At 41.9% G+C, this 22,522-nt stretch overlaps 1 protein-coding gene across 1 annotated transcript in view; it reads right to left on the bottom strand.

Moving 5' to 3' along the window:
* Positions 1–22,522, bottom strand: part of Ddc (dopa decarboxylase) — a 66,559-nt gene that overhangs the window by 43,178 nt on the left and 859 nt on the right. The window contains exons 2-4 of the mRNA XM_028778182.1: positions 19,863–19,982; positions 12,140–12,274; positions 10,948–11,091 (exon numbers count right to left, since the gene is read on the bottom strand). Of these exons, the coding sequence (XP_028634015.1) occupies positions 10,948–11,091; positions 12,140–12,274; positions 19,863–19,982 (399 nt within the window). The remainder of the gene's footprint in view (positions 1–10,947; positions 11,092–12,139; positions 12,275–19,862; positions 19,983–22,522) is intronic.

The raw sequence follows: 22,522 nt of genomic DNA, 5'->3' as shown, positions 1-22,522 counted from the left end.
ATTAAGCACTTTCAGTTACTTAAAGTACTTTATGCACACACTAATGCTAATGTTCACAACCATCCTATAAGATTCTAGGGAAGGGGAGATTTTGGTCATAATGTAGGGAAGAAAACTGAAAATCCAAGGACAATGTGGGATCCCAGCATCAGATGTAATTGTCAAGAAGAGCCCAAGACTCCCCATTCTGAACCTAGTGTGATGATAAAGTCATTCTTGAATTTCAAAGTACCATTAATTATTGGATTTAATAAAATCTTTAAAATACTTCACATAATAATCATAAAATGTAACTGCTTCACATGTTAATATGGAACATTCAATAACATAAGCCATATTCTGGGCCATAAAACACATTCTTAATAAATTTGAAAGAATAGGTATTATACAAGATATGTTCTTAAATTACAGTGGAATTTAACTAGAAATTAGTAACTAAAAGATAGTTAGATTATACCCCAAATTCTGAATAATCATAAAACACATTTCTAAATGTCAAAGGAAAATTCCCAAGGAATACTAAAAAGTATTTCAGCGCATAGAAATTGATACTACAGGGCTGGAGAGATGGCTCAGCGTTTAAGAAAAAGCACTGACTGCTCTATCAGAGGTCCTGAGTTCAATTCACAGCAACCACATGGTGGCTCACAACCATCTGGAATGGGATCTGATGCCCTCTTCTGATGTGTCTGAAGACAGCTTCAGTGTACTCATATACATTAAATAAATTAATAAATCTTGAAAAAAAAGAAAATGACACTCCATCCCAAGATAATTTATCAGTATAGTAAAAGTGCTTAGAGAGAGATTTATAGCATTGAATGCATAAACTAGAAGACAAGTCTGATCTATAACCTAAGTGATCACCTTAGAAAAACCAGTAAAAGAAAATTAAGTGCAAGTGAACATAAGAAAATAAAAGGAAATATCAATAAATCAATAAAATGGGGAATAGTAAAAAGTTGATTCTTTGAAAAGATCAATCAATGTGATAGACTCTATCCAGATCAGCTAAGGCAAAACAGTGAAAGCAAAAATTATTAACATCAAAACTAGAACCATCATTGCATTGAAAAGATAATAGAAAATATTGTGGACTCTGATCTTATAGCCATTAAAGAGATAATCAGAAATATCATGGGCTAAATGTCCACAAATTTAAAGACACAGATGAAATGCATAGATCTCTTGAGAGATTCAACATAAATCTTTTATAAAGATAAAGGGGTAATCTCAGTAGATCTGTGTCTATTGAAAGTGTGTAAGTAGTCAGCAACTATCAAAATTAGAAAGTACCAGTCTCAGCTGGACTCCTTGGTTGTTCCACTGAACATTTCAGAAAGAAACATAAAATATCACAGCTCATCTATGGTACGAACATTACCACAATACCCAAACTAGACAGGAACTCCAGGAAAGCCTATGATAGCCAAATATCATAAACATAGATGTAAGAATCTTTCATAAAATATTTGCAAACTTAATCCAACAGTATGAAAAGAAGTATATACTACAACCAAGTGTGCTTTACTTCAGACAGCTGGTTGAATGTTCAAAAACAAATATCATCTAGCTAAAAAAAAAAAAATGTCATTATATATGATCTGAAGTAAGTAAGTTACTTCTAGGCAAACTAGGATTATGCAAAACTTTCTCAATTGATGTTAGCCATGAGTCTTGTGGTAGATATTAACAAATGAATCTGAAATTTATAATCAAGAGTTAAAAAACCCTAAAAGGAGAGAGAATTCATTTTAAACTTAGCCAACTTACTTTGAACCTGAAATAACCAAGACAGTGTGGGTCTTAGAAACGGCAAGAAAGGGCTGGAGAGATGGCTCAGCAGTTAAGAGCACTGACTGCTCTTCCAGAAGTCTTGAGTTCAATTCCCAGCAACTCCATGGTGGCTCACAACCATCTGTAATGGGATCCAACGACCCCTTCTGGCATGTCTGAAGAAAGGGACAGTGTACTTATATACATAAAACAAATAAATCTTTAAAAAAAAGAGAGAGAAAGAAAGAAAAGAAAAAGAAAGAAAAAACACACAGGGGAAATAAAAAAAAAAGGAGACCAGTGGGCCAGAAATAGGTCTACGTGTGTAAGCCAAGCAGTGGTTGAAGAAGGAAAAATGATTGTTTAATGAAGGAAGTATAGCCTTTCAACAGACCACTCTGGAACAATGGCCCATCACAGGACTCATATGCACACCCTCAAAGGACTCTAAACATATTTTACTCCTTTCACAAGACTCAGATGAAAATAGATTATGGATTTAAGTATAGAGTAGGAAACTACAAAGCGCCTAAAATGTAACACTGAGGAAAATCTATCTGGTCATGGTGTTGAATCAGTTGGCTGGAGTCCTTTTGTTCTGTTTATACAGAAATAATGTGTAGCCAAGGAGACAACCTTCAAGTTCTGGGCCCCTTTGTTTCCCTTGGTGTTTTGCAGCAGTGAGTGATGGCAGTAAGCAGGTGGGAGCAACAGCAGGTGGTACCTTCTAGTGTTACAATCTTCATGCATGCCTTGAATATTGGGACTCTAAACCCTGTACGTGCTACAGCTCTTGTGTAAGCCTAGAAAGCTGGGATTTTTCAGCCCTTGCTTGTAATTAGGGTTGAAGTTTGTGGGCAGCAGGAGTATAAGGATTTCTCAGCTCTTGACAGCAGCCAGTGTCACAAATCTTGTGTACAAATCTTGTGTAGGCCAAGGAAGTTGGGATTCCTGAACCCCCACACTCTGGCCAATGTTATGTGCTAGCCCCAGGGCCTCTGAGACCCTTGGTCCTAATGATCTGACAGTTCTCTGGAATTCCTCTGGCAAACAGGGCCTGCAGTTTTTCCTTTCTGACACCTTATGCCCTTTTCTTCTTCTTTGGTCTCAGCTGCCCACCTCCTCCCATTCCCTCTCCTCTTCAGCCCTTCGTGTCCCACCCTAGCAGCTCTCAGACTGTTCATCCGATTCTTCTTCAGCTGTCAAGCAGCTGCCTTGCCTCCCTCACCCACCGCCCAGCCTGCCAACTTGCTCAGCTGTTGCTGCCACTGCTACTCTGCTGCCTTTGCCATCCCGGCCCCCTCTGCTCTTTCTGTTGCTCACCCTCACTACTAAAAAGAAAGACCACTGGAGAGAGCCCTTTTGTTAGGGCTAATGTTGCCACACCAGGGAAGGCAACACAATACAATATATCAAGGCTGATACACTTAGCAAGCCTGGGAAGCCAGAGAACAACGCGAGAAGAGGCTTTAAGGCAGGCAGAAACTGCCATTTGCTTTTGAATCAATATAGCCTTGTCTCACACCACTGAGACCTGTTTTGTTTTGTTTTGTTTTTTAATCAATCACAGCTTTGTCTCTTTTCTATCAGTCAGAGCAGTTTCTTTGCTAGGCCAGTGTGGTGGTTTCCTTTTGGCTTATGTGGAAATGATTGCAGGGTTATAGAGATAGCAAATAGGCTGGCATGAACTGTTTCAAACAGCCCTAGCTGAAGCCATGCTCTTCAGTAGTTGGGGCAATCAACTATGGCAGTCTTGTTTAGTTTTCGCAGGGTGTCTGTGAACTGTTCTCAATTGTTGACGCTGGCATAAGGGTAGTTGAATATTTGACTTGATATTTCTGTTGCAGCTAAGACAGCAAGGGAGAGTCTAACACTGCTAATTAGGGAGGCAAATTGGGCCATTCTTCTGCATGTTTGGTTATGGGACATCACAAAGAGTACTTAAAGAGTGTTTCATTAACGCTGATAGCGTTGTCTTTTGTTTGTTTTGTTTTAATAGTATTTAGCACTACTCCAAGGAGGGAAAGGTCCCTTGCATTGTACTGGCTAATAAACTTTTATGTGTAACACCAAAGGTCTGATCTGTGGAAGGAATGGATAAATTGAGCCTCACTAAAATTAGATATCTGTCTCACCAAAGACAAAAGACACAAATTTAAAGACTAGAAAAACAAGCTACAGACTGTGAGGAGGCATTTGGAAAACACACAAGTCAGTATGGAAACTTTCTGTTCTATTTTTTATCTGGGAACCTGCACTGTGTCTTGAATGTGGAATGTCCCTCATAGGCTTATGTGTTTCAACACTGGCACAGATGGCGGTGTGGCTTTAGAAGGTTGTAGGCTATTTGGGACATGGGGCCTAACTAGGGGAAATGGGTCATTGTGGGGCAGGCCTTATGAGTTCTTGGCCGGCTCCCTTCTAGCCTGAGCTCTCTGGTTTTTGACTGCTAATGTGATTTAACAGCTGCCTCACATTCCAACTGCCCTCCAAACAGCCCCTGCTGCCATTTGATAGCCTGTGTTCCTTAAACCAGGAGCCAGAATAATTCCTTCCTCCTTGAATTATTTCTGTTAGGTATTCTGTCACGGCAGCAACCTAAAACTGCTCTAACAAAATCAATCTGTTACAAAAAAAGAAAAAGGAAAAAAAAAAAAAAGAAATCAACCCAGGGTTGACATTGATGGCTGTTGGTGGAGGGAGAGTGAATTTTCCTTAAGGGTGCGGCCCCTGGTACGTCAACTATGCTCCACTGGATGGTCTCACCCCCCATGAGTATCTAGGCAATGCAAAACAGACTCAGTGAGTTATTTAAAAAGAAAAAAAAAAACAGACACAGATTTGTGAGTGGGTAGGGAGGTGTGGGTAATTTCTGAAAATAATTAGGGAGAGGAAATTAGGGGTGAATATTATCAAAATGCAAAATGCATTGTACAAAATTCTCAGTGAATTCATAAAAACATTATATTTAAAAAGAAAAAAATTAAAAATCAACACAGGAGCTGGAAAGACGTTCAGTGTCTAAGAGCACATGCTGTTTTTGCAGAGGATCCAGTTTCAGTTTCTAGCAACCATTTTGGGGCAGCTCACAACCACTTGTAACTAACTGTAGCTCTAAAGGAATCCAACACCTTCTCCTGGACTTTGAGGGCACCTGGTTATACACATACACACACACACACACACACAACACACACACATGCACACACTTAAAAATGATTTCACATTTTACTAAAAATATATGGATGGCCAATAGCCATATGAAAAGATATTTAACATTGTTAGCCACCAGAGAAATTATTATTATGTCCCTAGGAGATATTATTACACCTCTATCTGTAGAGCTACAATAAAGAATAATGGCAACACTAAATGCTTGTGAGGAAGCCAAAGATCCTGAACTTTTCAAGCTGAATAGTGGAACGACGAGACAGTCAGTCTATTAATTTCTTACAAAAAATATTCCAAGAAATGGAAATATTTCTCTATCCAAATATCTGTGCATTAATGTTCACAGATGCTTTATGTGCACGGGTGGAAAATGGGAGCAACTAAAGTATCTCTCACTAGGTGGTGGATGAACAAGTTGTGAGCTACACAGTTGGTACCAAATCTGTGGTAGAGCAGCCAGAAGAAGCTAGATGGATGGCAAAGGCACAAAAGTGAGTGAAAAGATGCCATTCTCACCTTTTCACGGACTGTATGACCCATTTGCATAACATCCCCACTATCACTGAAACTTAGAACACAAAACAGATTGTGAGGAGAAGGGGAGACGAGAAGGGGAGAGTAAAGGAAGGGGTAGCAGAAAAGTAGATCCTTTTAGAAGCAAAACATTTCAGTGTTTTAACTCAGAAACTAGTTAGAGGATTCTAGAACTATACAAGCACAGTAAGCCATTGCCAATTTCCTGGTTCTAATATTATACATTAGCTACATTAGCTATAACACTTGGGTGTGAAAGTGGTGGGTGTAGGATGTCTTTGTCTTAATTTTGTAATCTTAAGATTTTTCTTTTATTATTTTAAATATTGTGCTTGTGTCTGTGTGTGGGTATGTGTATATGAGTGCAGGTGCCATTTGGCTCACATGGGCCATTTGATTTTCCTGGACTTATAAGCAGCTATGAACCACCTAACACAGGTGTTGGGAACTAAACTTGTGTCTTCTACAAGAGCAGTCCATGTTCTTAGTCAGTGTGCCAGTTTTCCAGCCCCTGCAGTTTTTAATCAACCCACAATTGTTTCAAAATTAAAAGTTAGAAATTTTAGTATTTATAATTAAAATGATAGTTTTTGTTAATTAACTAGGCAAGCTAAAGAGAACATTGGAGAAATATGAGTAGGTCAGACTGAACCGTAGAGTTCTTTTTTAAAGACACAAAGCATGGAAATGATGAGTACAAGAGGTACCCGACATTCAGTAGAAAGATGCAACTTCGTGTAACCACAGCCCCAGAACAAGAGGAGAGAGGATGGAGAGAAGCAAACTCTCAAAGACAATGGGTGTTTCCCAAAACCAATATTTCCCATGAGATAGAAAACAGAGTAAGTATGAAAAACTTTGTGCCATTGTAGAACTGCCCAAAAGTAAAGAGGAAAAACAAATACTGTAAGTGACTGGGAAGAGGAATGTCACTCTCCTCGTCACCTCAATGCAAACAGCAATAACACTGACAACTGACATCTCACTGGAAATCACAGAAGAAAGTCGATGAACGAGCATATCCTTCCTCCTTAGCATTTATGCTCAGCTGTGATATTTATTTAGTGTTGATCCTCAACTTGATAGGACCTAGAGTCACCTTCGAGATGGGCTTCTGGGAATGCCTGTGGGGGATTATCTTGATTGTGCTAACTGATATGGACAGTTATTGTAGGCAAGACCATACCCCTCACAAGACATCTGGCTGCCAAATGCGGAGAAACCAATCTGAGCCTGAATATGCATACATTCATTGTTCTTCATGCATTACACTTGAGCAGTGAGGTCAAAATACAAAACGAGCTGGGACTTAAAACATAGCTTCGTCTTTAAGAGCACTGGTTATTCTCCCAGAGGACTGGAGTTTGATTCCTAGCACCCACATGAACTGACAACCATCTGAAATAGATGCCCTTGGCCTCCAAGGACACTATAAACAAATGATGCACAGAGTATATCCAGTAAAATGAAAATCTTAACAAACAAAACAAAACAAAAAAAAAACAAAAACAAAAGCAACCTTCTGTCCTATGTCAGGAAAATGTCTTTCAAAAGTAAACGGAAAATAAAGATGTCCTCATGAAAATATAACTAGCAGACTACCCTGTTGATTCACTAAGATAAATTCTAAATATATTTCACATAGAAGAAAATAAGAGGTGGGGCAGTGGTGGTGCACGCCTTTAATCCCAGCACTTGGGAGGCAGAGGCAGGTGGATTTCTGAGTCTGAGGCTAGCCTGGTCTACAGAGTGAGTTCCAGGACAGCCAGGGCTACACAGAGAAACTCTGTCTCGAAAAACTAAAAGAAAAAAAAAAAGAAATATAAAATAAGTGAATGTTAATGAAACAGATATTGTAGAGTTATCTAGACTTATGTTGTTCTTGTAACATTGCAATGTCTAGTAGAGTTTAAATGCATGTAGATTTAAGTGAAATAATCACACAAAAGATGTTGGGGACTTATAATAAAAAATAACAAGATGAGAAGAGTCAAAAAATATAAAAATGACTTAAAAAAGTCAAGTATAGGAAAAAAAAAGAAAGAAAAAAGACGTGAGCCAAACAGAAAATAAATACCAAAATGCTAGATAACATTTAAAGCCATCAGCAATTAGCTTCGGTGTAAATGAAGAACTTGGGTAACAATTGTTACAGTGGGTTTAAAAACAAATTAAAAAAAAATCTTTTAAAAAGAGCAACAGTCGGGCTGGAGAGATGGCTCAGCGGTTAAGAACACTGACTGCTCTTCTAGAGGTCATGAGTTCAAATCCCAGCAACCACATGGTGGCTCACAACCATCTACAATGAGATCTGATGCCCTCATATGGGTGTCTGAAGACAGCTACAGTGTACTTAGATATAATAAATAAATAAATCTTTAAAAAAAAAAAGAGCAACAGTCATGAGCTGCTCATCTGGGGTGTTCTCAGGTAAACATAGGGCTAGAGAGAAAGAGAGCATTTCATAACAGCAAGCCACCCTTTGTGAAGAAGTAAGGCTTCCAGATATTCTAGCACCATTTATTGAAGATGTGGTCTTTTCTCCAAGGTGGGTTTTGTCTTTATAATCTTTGCCAAAAATCAGATGACTGTAAGTACTGTCTTAACTAGAAATTTGATTCTTACTTTATACCTTCCCAAAAGATTGATTTTAAATGCACCAAAGACTTCAATGCTGTACCCTAAATACGTACAGGGGACAATGAGAGACACAGTTCAGGATATAGACTCAGGTACAGACTTCTCTATAGGACCCCAGGTGTACAGGAAACAAGGCCAACACTCAACAAGCTGGCAGGCATGAAATTAAAAAGATTCCATGCTCCACTGGAAACTGAGTGAAGGGGCAGCATAGAGAATATGAGAAAATCCTTGCCAGCAATGCATCTGACAGAGGACCAAGAATATACAAGGGACGAAAAACCCTAATTATCAAGAAAACAAGATCAACAATGGGCTCAACACTGAACAGTGAGTTCTCAAATGAAGAAATACAAATGTCCAAGAAATATCCTGTGTCACCAGGGAAATGCAAATTAAAACTACATTGATATTTTTACCTTACCCCAGTCACAATGGACAAGATCAAGGAAACAAATGACAATAGCTGCTTTTGAGGGTATGAGAAAACAGGAATACTCTCTGGTGATTGGAGTACAAACTGGTGCAGCCACCACGGAAATCAGTGTGAAGCTTCCTCCAAAAATGAGTAGGATGACCTTGTGACCTAGCGAGATCATTCTAGAGCATATATCCAAAGGACTCTAGCTATAGCCTATATAGCTACAATATATACACAGAGTATATATATATATATATATATATATATATATATATATATATATATGGAGAGATCCGTGTATAGATAATATATAGTCTTCTATATATAATATATAGTCATATATACAGAGAATATATATGCATATTCATTTATATATACATATACACACAAATAGCTGCTCATCCATGTTCATGGCTGCTGTAGTCACAATAGAGAGGAAATAGAATCAGCTATCTATTAGCTATCAAATGGATAATGAAGATGTGGTTTATACACACGGCAGAATTTTATTTTACTTTAATGAAAAACAAAATTCACGGGCAAGTAGATGGAGTCAGGTAACCCAGAAAGACTAACACCACATTTTATCTCCCATCTGCAGACCCTAGCAGCAATCTTTAGTGTGGTTTACCTTGAAGTAATTGTAGAAACCGGGATAGTAGGAAGGGACCACTATTGCTGACGGGGAGAAATAAGGATCTTAAAGATGAGAGGATAGTAGAATACATGTGAAGGCGGATAGAGTACTGAAGCAGGAAAGACTCCATGGGGAGACAGATGGGGGTATAGGGGTGTTGTGTGAAGCAGGAGCCGAGGAAGGAATAGCTTGACACTGGAGTGCTTTAAAAGCCACATTGAAAGTTACTATCCTGTAAGTTTTACCACCACCACAACTAGTAATAATAACAATAATAACAACAATAGTAATAATAGAAAGGCTTGGATACAGGTACCCTACACAAGGTGTTAAGGCTATTCCTATGAGCCCTGAGTTCCATCCCCAACACTGAAAAATAAAAGGGATAAAAGAGATTCTTCTAAACATTTTTTCAAACCAAGATGCACACTAGAATCTTGCTATTTAATGTGTCTGTTTCTACCCGTGATTATGCTTCCAAAACTCTACAGGAAAGGGGCCCAGAGTCAGCATTCCTAAAGCTCCCTTGGGTAATACTATGTAGCCAGACAGAATATCCACAGAGCCACAGTCATGACATTCTAATTGCTTCAAACATGACATATTAGTCCCAGGCAGAACATACTGCTGTGGCTATGTCAAAAACATGACAATTCCCAGACTCCAGGTGCATCCCCCACTAGAATGCATATCTAGGGATAAAAAAGCCTGCATGCCACATTTAGATAGTTAGATATTTTTACCTTGGAGGGAAAAGTTACTGCTTGCTCACAAGCCTCACACAAATGAACCAACCTTCTTAGCATCTGCTGAGGGCAACAAACCTGGGCAGGAAAGCCTGTAGTTGTTCTTTTTCAAATATAATTTTATTTCTTGCCATTTTCATACACGTTATGACACAGTCTGGTTACTCTTACACCCCATTCCCTCCTATCTCCTTTCTATCCTTGACACTTCCCCTTCCTCTTTAGAAGTCTTTCTTATTCATGTCATTTGTCTTGTCTTGTGACCCACTGATTTTGATCAGGTTTTGACCAGGGCTGCCTGTGTGACTATAAGCTTTTTTTTTTTTTAAAGATTTATTTTATGTATGTGAGTACACTGTTGCTGTATTCAGACACACCAGAAGAGGGCATTAGAACTCATTATAGATGGTTGTGAGCCACCATTGTGGTTGCTGGGAATTGAACTCAGGACCTCTGGGAGAGCAGTCAGTGCTCTTAACCTCTAAGCCATGTCTCCAGCTCACGACTACAAGCTTTGAGGCATCCTTTGGAGTGTGACGAGCTCACCTGTGGGTATGCATGTATCATAGTTACTTTTCTGATGGTATGATAGAACACTGTGACCAAGACAAAGGAGGAAGAGTGTATCTGAGCTTCCTGCTGCAGAAGGTTAGTGTCCTAAATGGCAGGGATAGCATGACAGCAGGCAACAGGCATTGCAGGAGGGACAGGAAGGTAAGAAGGTAAGAGTTCACATCTTGAGTGCCACGAGTGTGAGGCAGAAAGAGTGAATTGAAAACGATGCAAGACTTTTTTTTCTCAAATCTCACTCCTAGTGAAAGGCTGTACCACCTAAAGTTCCCCAAATAGTGCCAGCACCTAGGGACCAAGTGGTCAAATGCCTACTAGCACTATGGGGGACTTCTCATTCAAGTCACTACAACAAGCGACACACACACACACACACACCTCAAACTCTACCCCAGACCCAGACAGGACCCAGATGACCCCACAGTGCCGTCTCCAATGAGCATTGAACTTACAAAGAATGGAATCAGGCCAGCTGCCTTGTCCCGCTCCAGGGCCTCCTGAAGGGCAGAAGCTCTCATAGAAAAGTTGTCATCCGAAGGGAGTGCTTTTAGTTTTATTCCACCAATTAATCCAGCTCTTTCTACAGAGGAGTGTGCCTGCAACAAGAATGAGTAGTTAAGTGGCATCTGAGTCACGGTTTCTGCAGGGCACTTGCTCTGGGCTCTTGATGCCCCATGATGGTTGCAGAGTTGATATCTTCCCCTCCTCCTTTTTGAAAGTACCCCCTTTCTGGAAGTGTTTCCATCATAGAATCTTGCTTTCCAGTCTAACGAGTCAAATACTGCCAGAGTGTTGGCTCTACAGTGATTACTTTTTTTATTCACTTGTGTGATTTTGAATAAATGTAGACTTAAGTATAGAGCAATTTGCACACCAAAGGAGACAAACAGGGCTGTATGATAAAAGAATAAATACACTGGGTGGTGGTGGCATATTTCTTTAATCAGCACTTGGGAGGCAGAGGCAGGCAGATCTCTGAATTTGATGCCAGCCTGATCTACAGAGTTCTAGGACAGCCAGGACCACACAGAGAAAACCCATTTCCACCCCCAACTCCACCCCTCAAAAAAACTAACAAGATAAAATAAAGATAAAGAAACAATAGAAACAGTCAATCAAAAGGTCAAGTAAATACAATAAGTGAGCTAAAACTACTAAATTTTTATTGACTTCTATTTGTAGAGTTTTATAAGCATTATAATGAACTCTAAGTCAGTCCTCTCAACCCACAAGCTGGACTGAGTGATCACAGCAGGCATGATGGTTTTTTATCCCTTTTGGAAATTTAAAAAAAAAAAAAAGTAGGCTTTGAGAATGTACATGATTTACAAAGCTAGGATTTGGCATCAGGTTGGAGTCTCACTTCCAATTTTTCCACAGTGGAGCTTTAAAGACAGGCCACAGGGGCACTGAACAGTTCCACACTACAGAAATGGTATCCAGCCAGTTGTGGAGGCTCTCAGTATGTGTATTTTATTTCTGACTAGATCTATCACGCTCCCACGATAGAATAAGGAGTTTCTCCGCCTCACGATCCCTGAGGAACAGCTTTTGGATTTGACATGATGCTAACTGTTCCTTGGATTCAACTCCTCAGTGAAGGATGGGGGTGGGGTGTATTGGATGATGGGCCAGCACACTTACCTGATCAGATGTGTAAGCGACCAGCTTTTCCATGATAGCAGCTTGTGTCAACTCTGGGGAGGCTGCCTGCAGCTGACGGATGATTTTAGTCCGAGCAGCCAGTAGGGCCACCAAGGTGGCTTCACTGGCACTTCCCTGAATCCAAGAGAAAAGGCCAAATGAAATTTGAAATGTTGCAAAGAAGTCCCAGTCTAAACTTTTGGAAGACATATTATTTATGTCCATAGTTTCCTTTAAAAGTTGAGCCAGAAATTGCAAAATTCACTCATTTTTGCCTCTAACATCTGCAGGGGCTGGTTTAGCTCTTGTAATTAGTTTGACATTGTTTTATCCATATTATGTCCCAGTGAGCTAACACTCTGATCCTGTAGCATATACAAGACTCTGCAGGTGTTCTCTCATGGGCTCCTTAGGCCTGGTCTGGGACATACTGTCTCCACTTCCATCAGAGGAAGAGACTGATCCAGGGCAACTTGCCCAATCCCTGCTCTGTGTTCCTATGCATGTGGACAGAACAATTTGTATTTGCTTATAACATAGGAATGTATTTTCCTTGACACGCAGAGGTTGACTTGGAAGGTTTCTCCCAGCCCTTAATGTAACAGGCTGAACTGTGCTCATTCCCTCCCTCCCTGTAACCCACGTACTGAATCCCTAAGACCCCAGCATCTCAGAATGTCCTACACTTATAGAAATAGGACCTTTTAGGCCAAACACAGTTTACACTACACACGTGTAGTCTTAGTGCTAAGGAGTCTGAGGTTTGAGGATAACTGTGAGTTCAAGGCCAGCTTGGGTATATAACTTGTAGCAAGCCAGCTAGGGCTACAGTTTGAGAAGGTCTCAAAATATCCATAAGAAGGAAAGAAACAAGAATATTAGGAAGCAGTAAGGAGGGAGGGAGAGACGGGGGGACCTGTAAGTAACAATTACATCTTCAAGGTAGACCTGAAACCAGTCTGAAGCGTGTCCTGAAAATAAGAAGTCAGGCTGCAGACATGAGACCTTGAGGTGGCAGAAGTGGGAAGACAGAAGTGAGCGACTCAAGACTAAAGCTCAGGAAGAACAGTCCTGCTGACACCGCGGTCTTGGCTTTCGGTCTTCATGCAGGACTCAGAGTAATGAATGTGCTGTTTCAGCCATCTTTGCTCTGTGCTTGGTTATGGCAGGCCTAGTGAACCAGTGCAAGAAATCCCAACTATTTGCTTCAGCAAAGTGGAACAGTGTTGTACGCAATTCATCTTTTGAATTGGAAAGTGAGAGAAATGGATTCAGTGCCCACTATATTACTTATCCCATGTAATTTGTAAAATAATCCTATTTTTAATGTTTTTTCATCTTCAGATGGGCCTCTGTAACATTCCATCAGATTTGCAGTATGACTTGGGTATGGTTAAAAATGAAGTTCTGTCTGGTTTTTCTTGGTACCTCCTAGCGTTTGTGCTCAGCTTTCCTGGGAGACAAATCCCAGGAGAAACCCATCAGAGTTTTGCTGACTCTGAGAGTTTATAAGACCATAGAGTTTTTCAGATAAATATACAGTGAATTGTGTAGAGGTATAAATTTTTCTTATTAATATTTTACCTCCCCTTCATCAATCACGATCTCTCACTTTGATTTTTCTCATCCACTGCTTTTACTTATTCTTTTGAATCAAGTCCTGTTCCCTGAGCAGTGGGGTGAGCTTTCAAGCTGGGTACATGTATTCCTATTTCTGTAGCTGTAATGCATGAGTTCAGATAAACAGACCACGGTCTTCACTCAGCATCCGAGTGACTCACACATTTCCTTCAGGCTGTACTTCCAACAGTCGCCCTGCATAGTTTCAGACCACGTCAAAGAAGGCCGAGAAGACTGGCAGCCATTTCAGGAAACTCAAGTCTGTGAAAGCAGACGCTTCGTCTCCCACTTCTCCTGTGCATCCCATTGTGTTTCTCTCCTGGCTTGCTTATTTCAGACTCCCTGGCCACGTTTTGTTTTTCAGGGTCTGTCTATTAAAAAGTAGATAGTGGGAACCTGGCGTGGTAGCACATGCCTTTAATCCCGGCACTCAGGAGGCAGAGGCAGAGAGAGGCAGAAGCAGAAGCAGAAGCAGGAGCATCTCTGTGAGTTCGAAGCCAACCTGGTCTACAAAAGCAAGTCCAGGACAGCCAGAGCTCTGTTTCACACAGAAACCCTGTCTCGAAAAGCAAAACAAAACAAAATAAAACAAAAAGTGGATCGTGGTTGAAGTGGCACATGCCTTTAATCCCTGCACTCAGAAGGGAGACAGAGGTAGACTGAGGTTGCCTGGTCTTCATAGTCAGTTCCCAGAACATACAAGGCTATATAATGAGACCCTGTCTTGAAAAAAATAATGAAGTAGATTAGAAATGTCTGCCCTCTCTTCGGAGCCTTGGACACCTTTATAATTCTGAGTAGCTCACTATGGACTTGAAGGACACGCTACATATTCTGACGGAAATTTTTTTTTTGTCAACAAAACATAATGTAAGAAATACCAACAATCTTCAGTGTAAAAAAATAATCATCCTTAGAATATTGGATCTCAAACCATTGCAAGATCCAATCTGGGCACATTTGAACAAGGTGAACGGCTCTCTGTCCCTTTCTGGAAGTGGAGGATTACTGAAGGAAGGAAAGAGAGGGGGGAGCAGGGAGGGAGGGAGGGAGGGAGGGAGGGAGGGAGGGAGGGAGGGAGGGAGAGAGAGGGAGAGAGAGAGAGAGAGAGAGAGAGAGAGAGAGAGAGAGAGAGCGAGAGAGAGAGAGAGAGAGAGAGAGAGAGAGCGCGAGCGAGCAGTGGAGAGCCCACGCTGATCATTGTGCTTCTTGGCTGAGAAACTGGGGGACTGAACAGCCCTGAGCTGCACCGAGCTAAGCCCACACACTTGCTCCTTCGTTTACCTGGAACCGGTCCCCCCCTCCCCCCGTCTTTGTGTGGTTCGCCAATGCCTTTGCTTCAGATAGACAAAGGTTGCCATGGCAAGCTTGCTCTGAGGTGGGAGGGATCTTTTGGGAGAGTTGATGCTTAGGGCTGCTGATGCCCTGAACCGAAAGGTTCTTTCATCTTCTAGGTTTTACAAATGTCACCTCACACAGGGTAAGAAATTGGCAGCTTTTCTTCCACAAGAGCTTTCAAACCCAATTAAGAGACCCATTTTGCAGGTCTCATTTGTCCAGCCTCACAATGATGGTGTGCCGTTGGGCTCAGACACCCACCGCTGCGCCGATGCTAAGCTGTGATTACGGCTCTGAGGGGATCGATAAGGCAGGCTGCCTCGCGGGCTGTCACTGGGCTCAGTGCTCTTTAAGGCCTCACAAATTACAGACAATCAGCCTTATGAGCTGAAAAGGGCCAGCCAGCTCCCTGCAGTAAACACAAGGACGTCTGCTTTCCACCAACCCAAACTAAGTGGGTTGAGCTCACCAGGGCTTTGTTGAAGCCTGAGCTGAGAGATGCCAGAATTAGTCCTAACCTAAGGCTGGGACTTCTCAAAATGAGATTGTCTTTACTGAAAAGATGGTTTAATCCAATGGTAGCATTCAAACCTCCAGACGATATCCCAAGCAAAGAGCCTGAGCAAGCTGGTGATAATACTTAACACCGTCTTTACACACTGCCTTTAATTAGTTTCTGCTGCTAGAGTTGTCTGACCCTCAATTTCTTTGCTATGAAAACTAAGGTTGATAATGCAATCAATCCTCGTATTTTGAGGATGAAAATCAATTACATAAAGGACAATAAGTAAGCTAAAACACAGTCAGATTTGTAATAGCTATTCAATAAACTTTGTTACTTGTAAAATTCCTTGAGAAGGACCAAACTAGGAGATTCATCTTTGGATACTAAAGACTCGAAAATGAAATTGTTTTCACTATATTCGTTTCTGTGGTCCTATTCTGGTCTTGGTGGAGCGCTTACGTGCCATGGGGAGAAAGCTGATGGTTTTGGAAGACAGTTGCCCCTCATTCTAAAGGCTGTCTCCTCTGAAATCTTACTCACAGGACTGAAAAGTGTAATGCAACATGAATATTTTAGGTTTTATTTACATAAGTTATGCATCATAACAAACTGTATAGTAATATTCTCAAAAGAATATTTGGATGAGATGAGAGGGGAACCAATATGAGAGTAACAGGAAGCACGAAGGAAAGTGCTGGAGGAAGGAGGTAGATAAAAATAAAGTATAACAACATGTATGTTGGGGTTGGGGATTTAGCTCAGTGGTAGAGTGCTTGCCTAGCAAGCGCAAGGCCCTGGGTTTGGTCATCAGCTCTGGAAAAAAAAAAAAAAAAAAAAAAGAAAGAAAAAAGACAAAATAGCAACGTGTGTGTGAAAGTGCTATAATGAAGCCCATTGTTTCATTTACTAACTGAAAAAATAAATTAAGAAAATGCTTAAAATGGCTGAGTAGAAAGAGATGTTGTCCTTCAAGTCTGGTGATCCACATGAAGGTACAAGGGAAGAACTCACTTCACAAAGTTGTCCTCTGACCTCCCTGTGAGAGTCATGGCACGAGTATTCATGTGCGCCTACCATGTACACACACAAAGATATAGTAGTAAGAAATTAAAATATTCAAACAGTGAAAATATAAGAAAATACTATGCCAAAAATGTATATATATTGTATCGTCTCAATTTATGTAACCCACACATACAGAAATACTGGACTAAGACTAGAGAGAATTATACTCTAAAATAGCTACTGTATTTTCCCATTTTACAGTGAGTGCCCATTATCCATAAATACAGAGGGCACAATCATTTTTAAAAGTAAGAAAGTGTAATCAAAATTGACATGGGAGATAGTAAATTGGCAATGTGGAAAATTACAGTGATACACAGAAAACCATGTGCAATTCGTTGAAAATATAGAGGAGAAAATTACCAAAATGGAAAAAAAAAAAGAAGAAGAAACTATTTAGAGAGAGAGAGAGAGAGAGAGAGAGAGAGAGAGAGAGAGAGAGAGCACTTAAGAAAACGGTACCGAGTCTTTGGAAACTCAAGCCCTGAAAAGGGTTGGAATGACCTCCTCGATAACACAGGACAGAGGAAATGCCCCAAGGTAGATAGAGAGCTGGGTTGTTCATGAGGTAGCAGCGTTTACCAATGCTAAAATCTCAGCCAAGATGTAGAGTTACAGTGAAAAGTCTGCTCTAGGGTCAGGCCTACTGCGAAGAGTGAGATTCTTGCCCAGAAAAAAATAAACCATAATTCCAGGCCAGGCCTCTGAAGATAGCTCTGCTGGCCTCTGTAGCCCTGAATGGCTGCACACTCCCTTTGGACACTCTGACTTGACTGTCCTTGTCAAGGACGATAAGCATGCCCCTGGTAAGTCAGGATTCCAGCATTAGCACCTGGAAAGCCACCTAAAAGAAACAGTTCTGATTGCGTGTTTTGGGGACATGGGCTGCAGCCCCTTCTCCAGCTGGAACAGCACCTGTGCAACACCTTTCTGTAACATTACCCAAGGAAGTTGGGCCATGCCACACAACCTCTGAAAACAAACAAAGCAGTTCTGTGAAATTATACTGGGACCTCCCTAGAACATTCCTGCTGCCATTTTTAGAAGTCTGGCTCACAGTATCCATTTATACTTCACTTATGGTACAGCATTTGTGTACACTTACTTATGACATATATATAATAGTATATTTTAATATATTAATAATACATATGATAATATTTATTATTTATTTAATAGGATCTAATGTGGCCAACGCTGGTGGTAATTCACCAAGGGCCACCGCGAACTCCTGATCCTTCCGCTTCCTCCTCTCAACTGTTGGTATTACAGGTGAGTCTCAGCTCACCTAATTCTGGTAGTTCATTTTTATTAGCTTCCTACTTACAGTGACCTAGATATGACAAAGGGACATATTCAAAGAATAAAAAGAGTGGTGTGAGCCACAGGAACTGCTGGCCTGCCTGGTCTAATGCATTAGAATGAACAAGATTTACATTCTCAGGCCCACCGGAACCCTGCTGAGTTTGACTCTCCACAGGCAGAGGCTAGGAATCCACTGAGAACAAATCTTTTCAGGGCTCTTCTGTGGACTGCATGCAACATAGGCTGCATCTCCCAGCACCAAGATGCCAGGCCTCTTTCCCAGACCGAGATTGTTTACCTTTCGGAGGAAAGGGGACTTTGCTAATGTGATTACATTAAGAACCTTGACTTGGAAAGATTACCTTGGATTATCGGAGTGGACCCAATCCTATCACACGGGTCCTTAAAAGTGGAGACCCGATCTCACATCTGCAGTCAGAACATGACAGTGAGAGAAAGGTCAGGGAGATGGAACGCAGCTGCTCTGGGAGGTGGAGATGGGATTTGCAGGCCAAGGAATTCCAGAAAGCTTTAGAAAACTTGAGGAGGTGGGGAAATGAATTTTCCCCTTGGGCTTCTAACATGACAATCCTGATTTTAGTTCATTAAAACCTAGGTCAGACTTACAGAGCCATAGGATGAGAAATGTATGTGAAGCCACTAAACTGTGTGTAGCACCCTTACGAAAGAGGGCACACGTTGGGGGTTAAAACACATGGGAAGTTAAAACAAATAGTCCCAGGACTATAAACCGAGGGCCTCGTTTCCCAGTTTAGTTTGTCCATACCAGACACGTGATCTTCCACAAAGGCATTCTTCTGTCAGCCCAGTGCTCTCATCCATAAAGTATGTGGAGCCACCACTGCTTATCAGAGCTTCTGAGAAATATATATATCTTTATTCTAAGGTTAGTAATACTTTCTCAGTGTTACAACCATGAACTTGACATGAGAAAAATAACATAAGGAGGGGTGATGGGTTAATGTAGTTCATTGTCCGTGTTACAAAATGTTTTTTAAAGATTCACATTTGCCAGGGCACAGTGGTACATTCTTTTAATCCCAGCACTTGGGAGGCAGAGCAGGTGGACCTCGGAGCTCAAGGACAGCCTGCTCTACACAGTGAGTTCCAGGCTGGGACTACATAGTCAGACCCTGTCTTAAAAAAAAAAAAAAAGACATAAATTCCAATCCTTCACTCTGAAGATCCTGGTGGAATGGAAAATTCACCACGGCTGTCATTTGCATCTGTTGTGTGCCCTCATGTAAGCTCTGCAGTTGTTCATGATGAATACGGAGAATGAATTAAATGTATGCATAGACATAGTAGAAGCCTTAGGTAAGCTGCTGGCAGACAGACAAATAATACATACAGCCAAGTAGCACATACAGCCGTTGAAGCATGGGCACAGCTGTCACTTGTGGTAAAGATAGGATTCTGTGGTGGCAGCAAGACCTTAGGTTCTAGAATACGCAGACACAAGGTCTGTAACTTCCAAGCTAGAAGCTGAGGGGTATGTTATCAGTTGTTTTGTGCCATAGTTTCTTTGGTTGTCAAGAAGAGCGCCTGAGTCACAGTGAGAAGTCAGTGTGTCTGGAAAGTGCTTGGGCAACGGATACCCCAACATCTGCTTGTGCTGTAGCCACTGTTCCATCTACCAGGAGGGCCAGTGCAGATGAGTACTTGCCACAGCTCATGGGAAACAGCACCAGGATCTAAATCCAGATCCCATCAACTCCAAGAACAGAGTTCCCCAGCTTTCCTGTCCGCTGGAGGAAACCTAAAGGCATAGCAAAAAAGCAACGTGGGCACTGTTTTCTGTTTTGCAGCTGCAGTTCTTTGTGGAGCCCACACTCTCAAAAGTCTGCCTTCCCACTTTCCCCTCCTTACCTGGATCACTCCTCCCCCTTCCCCAGCTTTTCCAGCCAAAAAGGCCTCTGGCAGCTCCAGCATCTTCCCCAGCCAATCCATCATCACTGTCTCCAGCTCTGTGCACGCTGGGCTAGCAGCCTGCAGTGGGGGTTGGGGGAGAAAGTGAACAGCTAAGCCACAGGGCAGCTGGCCTCTGCACAAAAGAGTGACACAGGAAAGCATTGTTTCTTTGGTGGGTTTTTATTTAATCAATTTAACAAAAAGTTCACATTTTTGCCCCCCAAATCCACCCTTGGTGGGGAATTAATCCCTTGGTTTCTGGGATTTGAGTGTGTCTCCCACATTCATATGTTGAAACCTGAACCCATGATGAGAGTATTAAGAGGTGGGGGCCTTTACGGGTCAACCAGCCTGTGTGGCTCCTTGCTCGTGAACTGATGGAAAGTGGATCGTCTCAGGAGTGGATTAGATGGAAACAAGGAAGTTCACCCCAAGAACAGAAGTTCTTGTCTGTTTCATGCATGCTTGCTGCCTGCTGCACATTCTTTGTTGCAGTCACACAGCAGTTCTTGCTGCCAGATGCCAGTAGCATGTTCTTCACACCCTTGAGTAGACTTCTAATGTTTATAAAGGCTTCAGGCTACAGTATTTCGTTCTCTCCCAGAAAACGAATTGAGACAATGCTATGTTCTCATTTCCCAGAGATCCTAGGGAGCCTCAGGGAGTTAGCTTTGCCAGGAGGCCTGGAAGCAGCAGGGCCTGGGCCTGGCGGCATTGACAGAGATTTACAAGGAGGACATTTCTCTGCTTTTCCTCATCTCCTTCCAGATGAGATCTATCAGGGATCCATGGAGGGAAGATCTCTATGAACCCCTTTTGAGTTACCTCACCAACTGTATCCTCTCTCCATGCCAGGTCACAGGGTATAAACTGAGAACAGTCCCTGGCACATCAATTTCCCCAGTCCACCATGTATACAGCCATGGTTCTCTAAGAGCTAATGCTGAAACAAGGGTTCAGTTGCTGAGGAATTAGGGGTCAATGCCTGGCTAAATCCCAGACTTAAACTCTCTCAGATGGGCCTCAAATGCCAACTCAGTCTCAGACATAGCTTCTTTCCTTCATCCAGATTGGTATAAGAAGAACAGAAGAACAGATTGGTGTAAGATGGCACCGTGTTTGCCTGCTTGTGTGCAGTGCACTTAATCATATAACCGAACAATATAAAAAGGTCTGCTGGAAGACCCTCCTTGATGGCCACGAGCAGATTTTAGAGTAAAGGATGGAGCCAAGGAAATGGGCACTGGCTGCTTTCTTCTGCTAGGCAACACCAGACAAGCCACTAATCTTACGTAGTCTTTTAATTCCCAGTGACTTGGTGTCTGGCCTCTCTCCTCTCATTGCACACAGAAAGTAGCTGACTGGGTACTCTTGGGTCCAGGCAAAAGTGACTTGAGCCTCCATTTTCATTTGGGTCCTTATCTAAGGGGGACAACATGGTGACCAGGATGCTCTTGTGCACTCTGGAATTACAACATGTTGATGACAAGAGGAGCTGAGGACTTTCTCCCTGATGGTCAGATGGCTATCTCCATCCTGGTGGGTTCTACTGCAGCCAGGCTAATGCTAATTCCTAGCATAGGAACCAGCATTTCATGTTGTGAACCACAGCTATCAAGTAACACAACCTCTGTGTCAAAAAGGCAGACATTTTCTCACTCAAGACCACCCTAGAAAAGCAGATAAATCAGAGGTTGATGCCGGGTCTCCAGACAGATATGCAATGGCTTTTGGAGCAGCAGAACTACACCAGTGAAACCTGCCATGACAACATTTAATGAAAGGAAAGGGTATACTCAGCCTAGGCCTGGTCTGTTCCCAGGAGAAGAAGGTCCCAAGTGCCTGACCTAAGAGCAATGGGGACAGTTCAGCAGGAAGGCCACCTCAGCCCTTCCCATGAGCTGTGACCCCCACTAGCCCAGCCCCTGATGATCCCAGCTGGAAGAAAATCAGGTGCCATGTGGTGAAACAGTCAGCTCAGCTGGGCGCTGATGGCTGCTGAGAAGTCATAAACTGGTTTCCCTTCTATATCCCAGGTCCTTGCTCAATGCTAGTCAATACCACTGGGCTTCAAGGTGCAAAGACGACAGATACTCTATCTAGAGAGTAAAAGACAGTTTTAGGCTTTGGGGAACTCTTCATGATATGAGTAGGCCCAAAACCTGAGAGCTAGTGACATCTGCTTTAAGTCTTTCCTGAAGCACACAGCTGGGACACAGAGAGCTGGGAAACCTAGGCCACATGACTTCAGAGAAGGGAACTTTCTAAGACTTATACTCTATGTAGAAAAGGACCTCACACAGGGAGGGATGAGTAGCCTGTAGGCAGGCACGGGCCTATTTTTAGCACTTTTGCTCTGCCTACTTGCCCATCAGATAGGCTGGGCAGTAGGCTGGTGGGAGGCAGATGAATGAGTCAAGGGTGGAAGCATTCTCTAAAATCAGAGTGCATAGCAATCTTCTGGTCTTGGGGAAATGGAAGCTTCACAGCCTTGAACTGGGATTTTGATTCAAATTAAATGGTTATTAAAAACAAAACAAACAAACAACCTCTCTCCCAAAAAAACCCCAGTACTATGCTGAATACCTACAGACTAAGCAGCTGGATTCACAGCAGCT

The sequence above is a fragment of the Grammomys surdaster genome, unplaced genomic scaffold (genome assembly GCF_004785775.1).
Source record: "Grammomys surdaster isolate TR1022 unplaced genomic scaffold, NIH_TR_1.0 67, whole genome shotgun sequence".
NCBI lineage: Eukaryota > Metazoa > Chordata > Mammalia > Rodentia > Muridae > Grammomys > Grammomys surdaster.
This window is presented reverse-complemented; position numbering and strand designations above follow the sequence as displayed.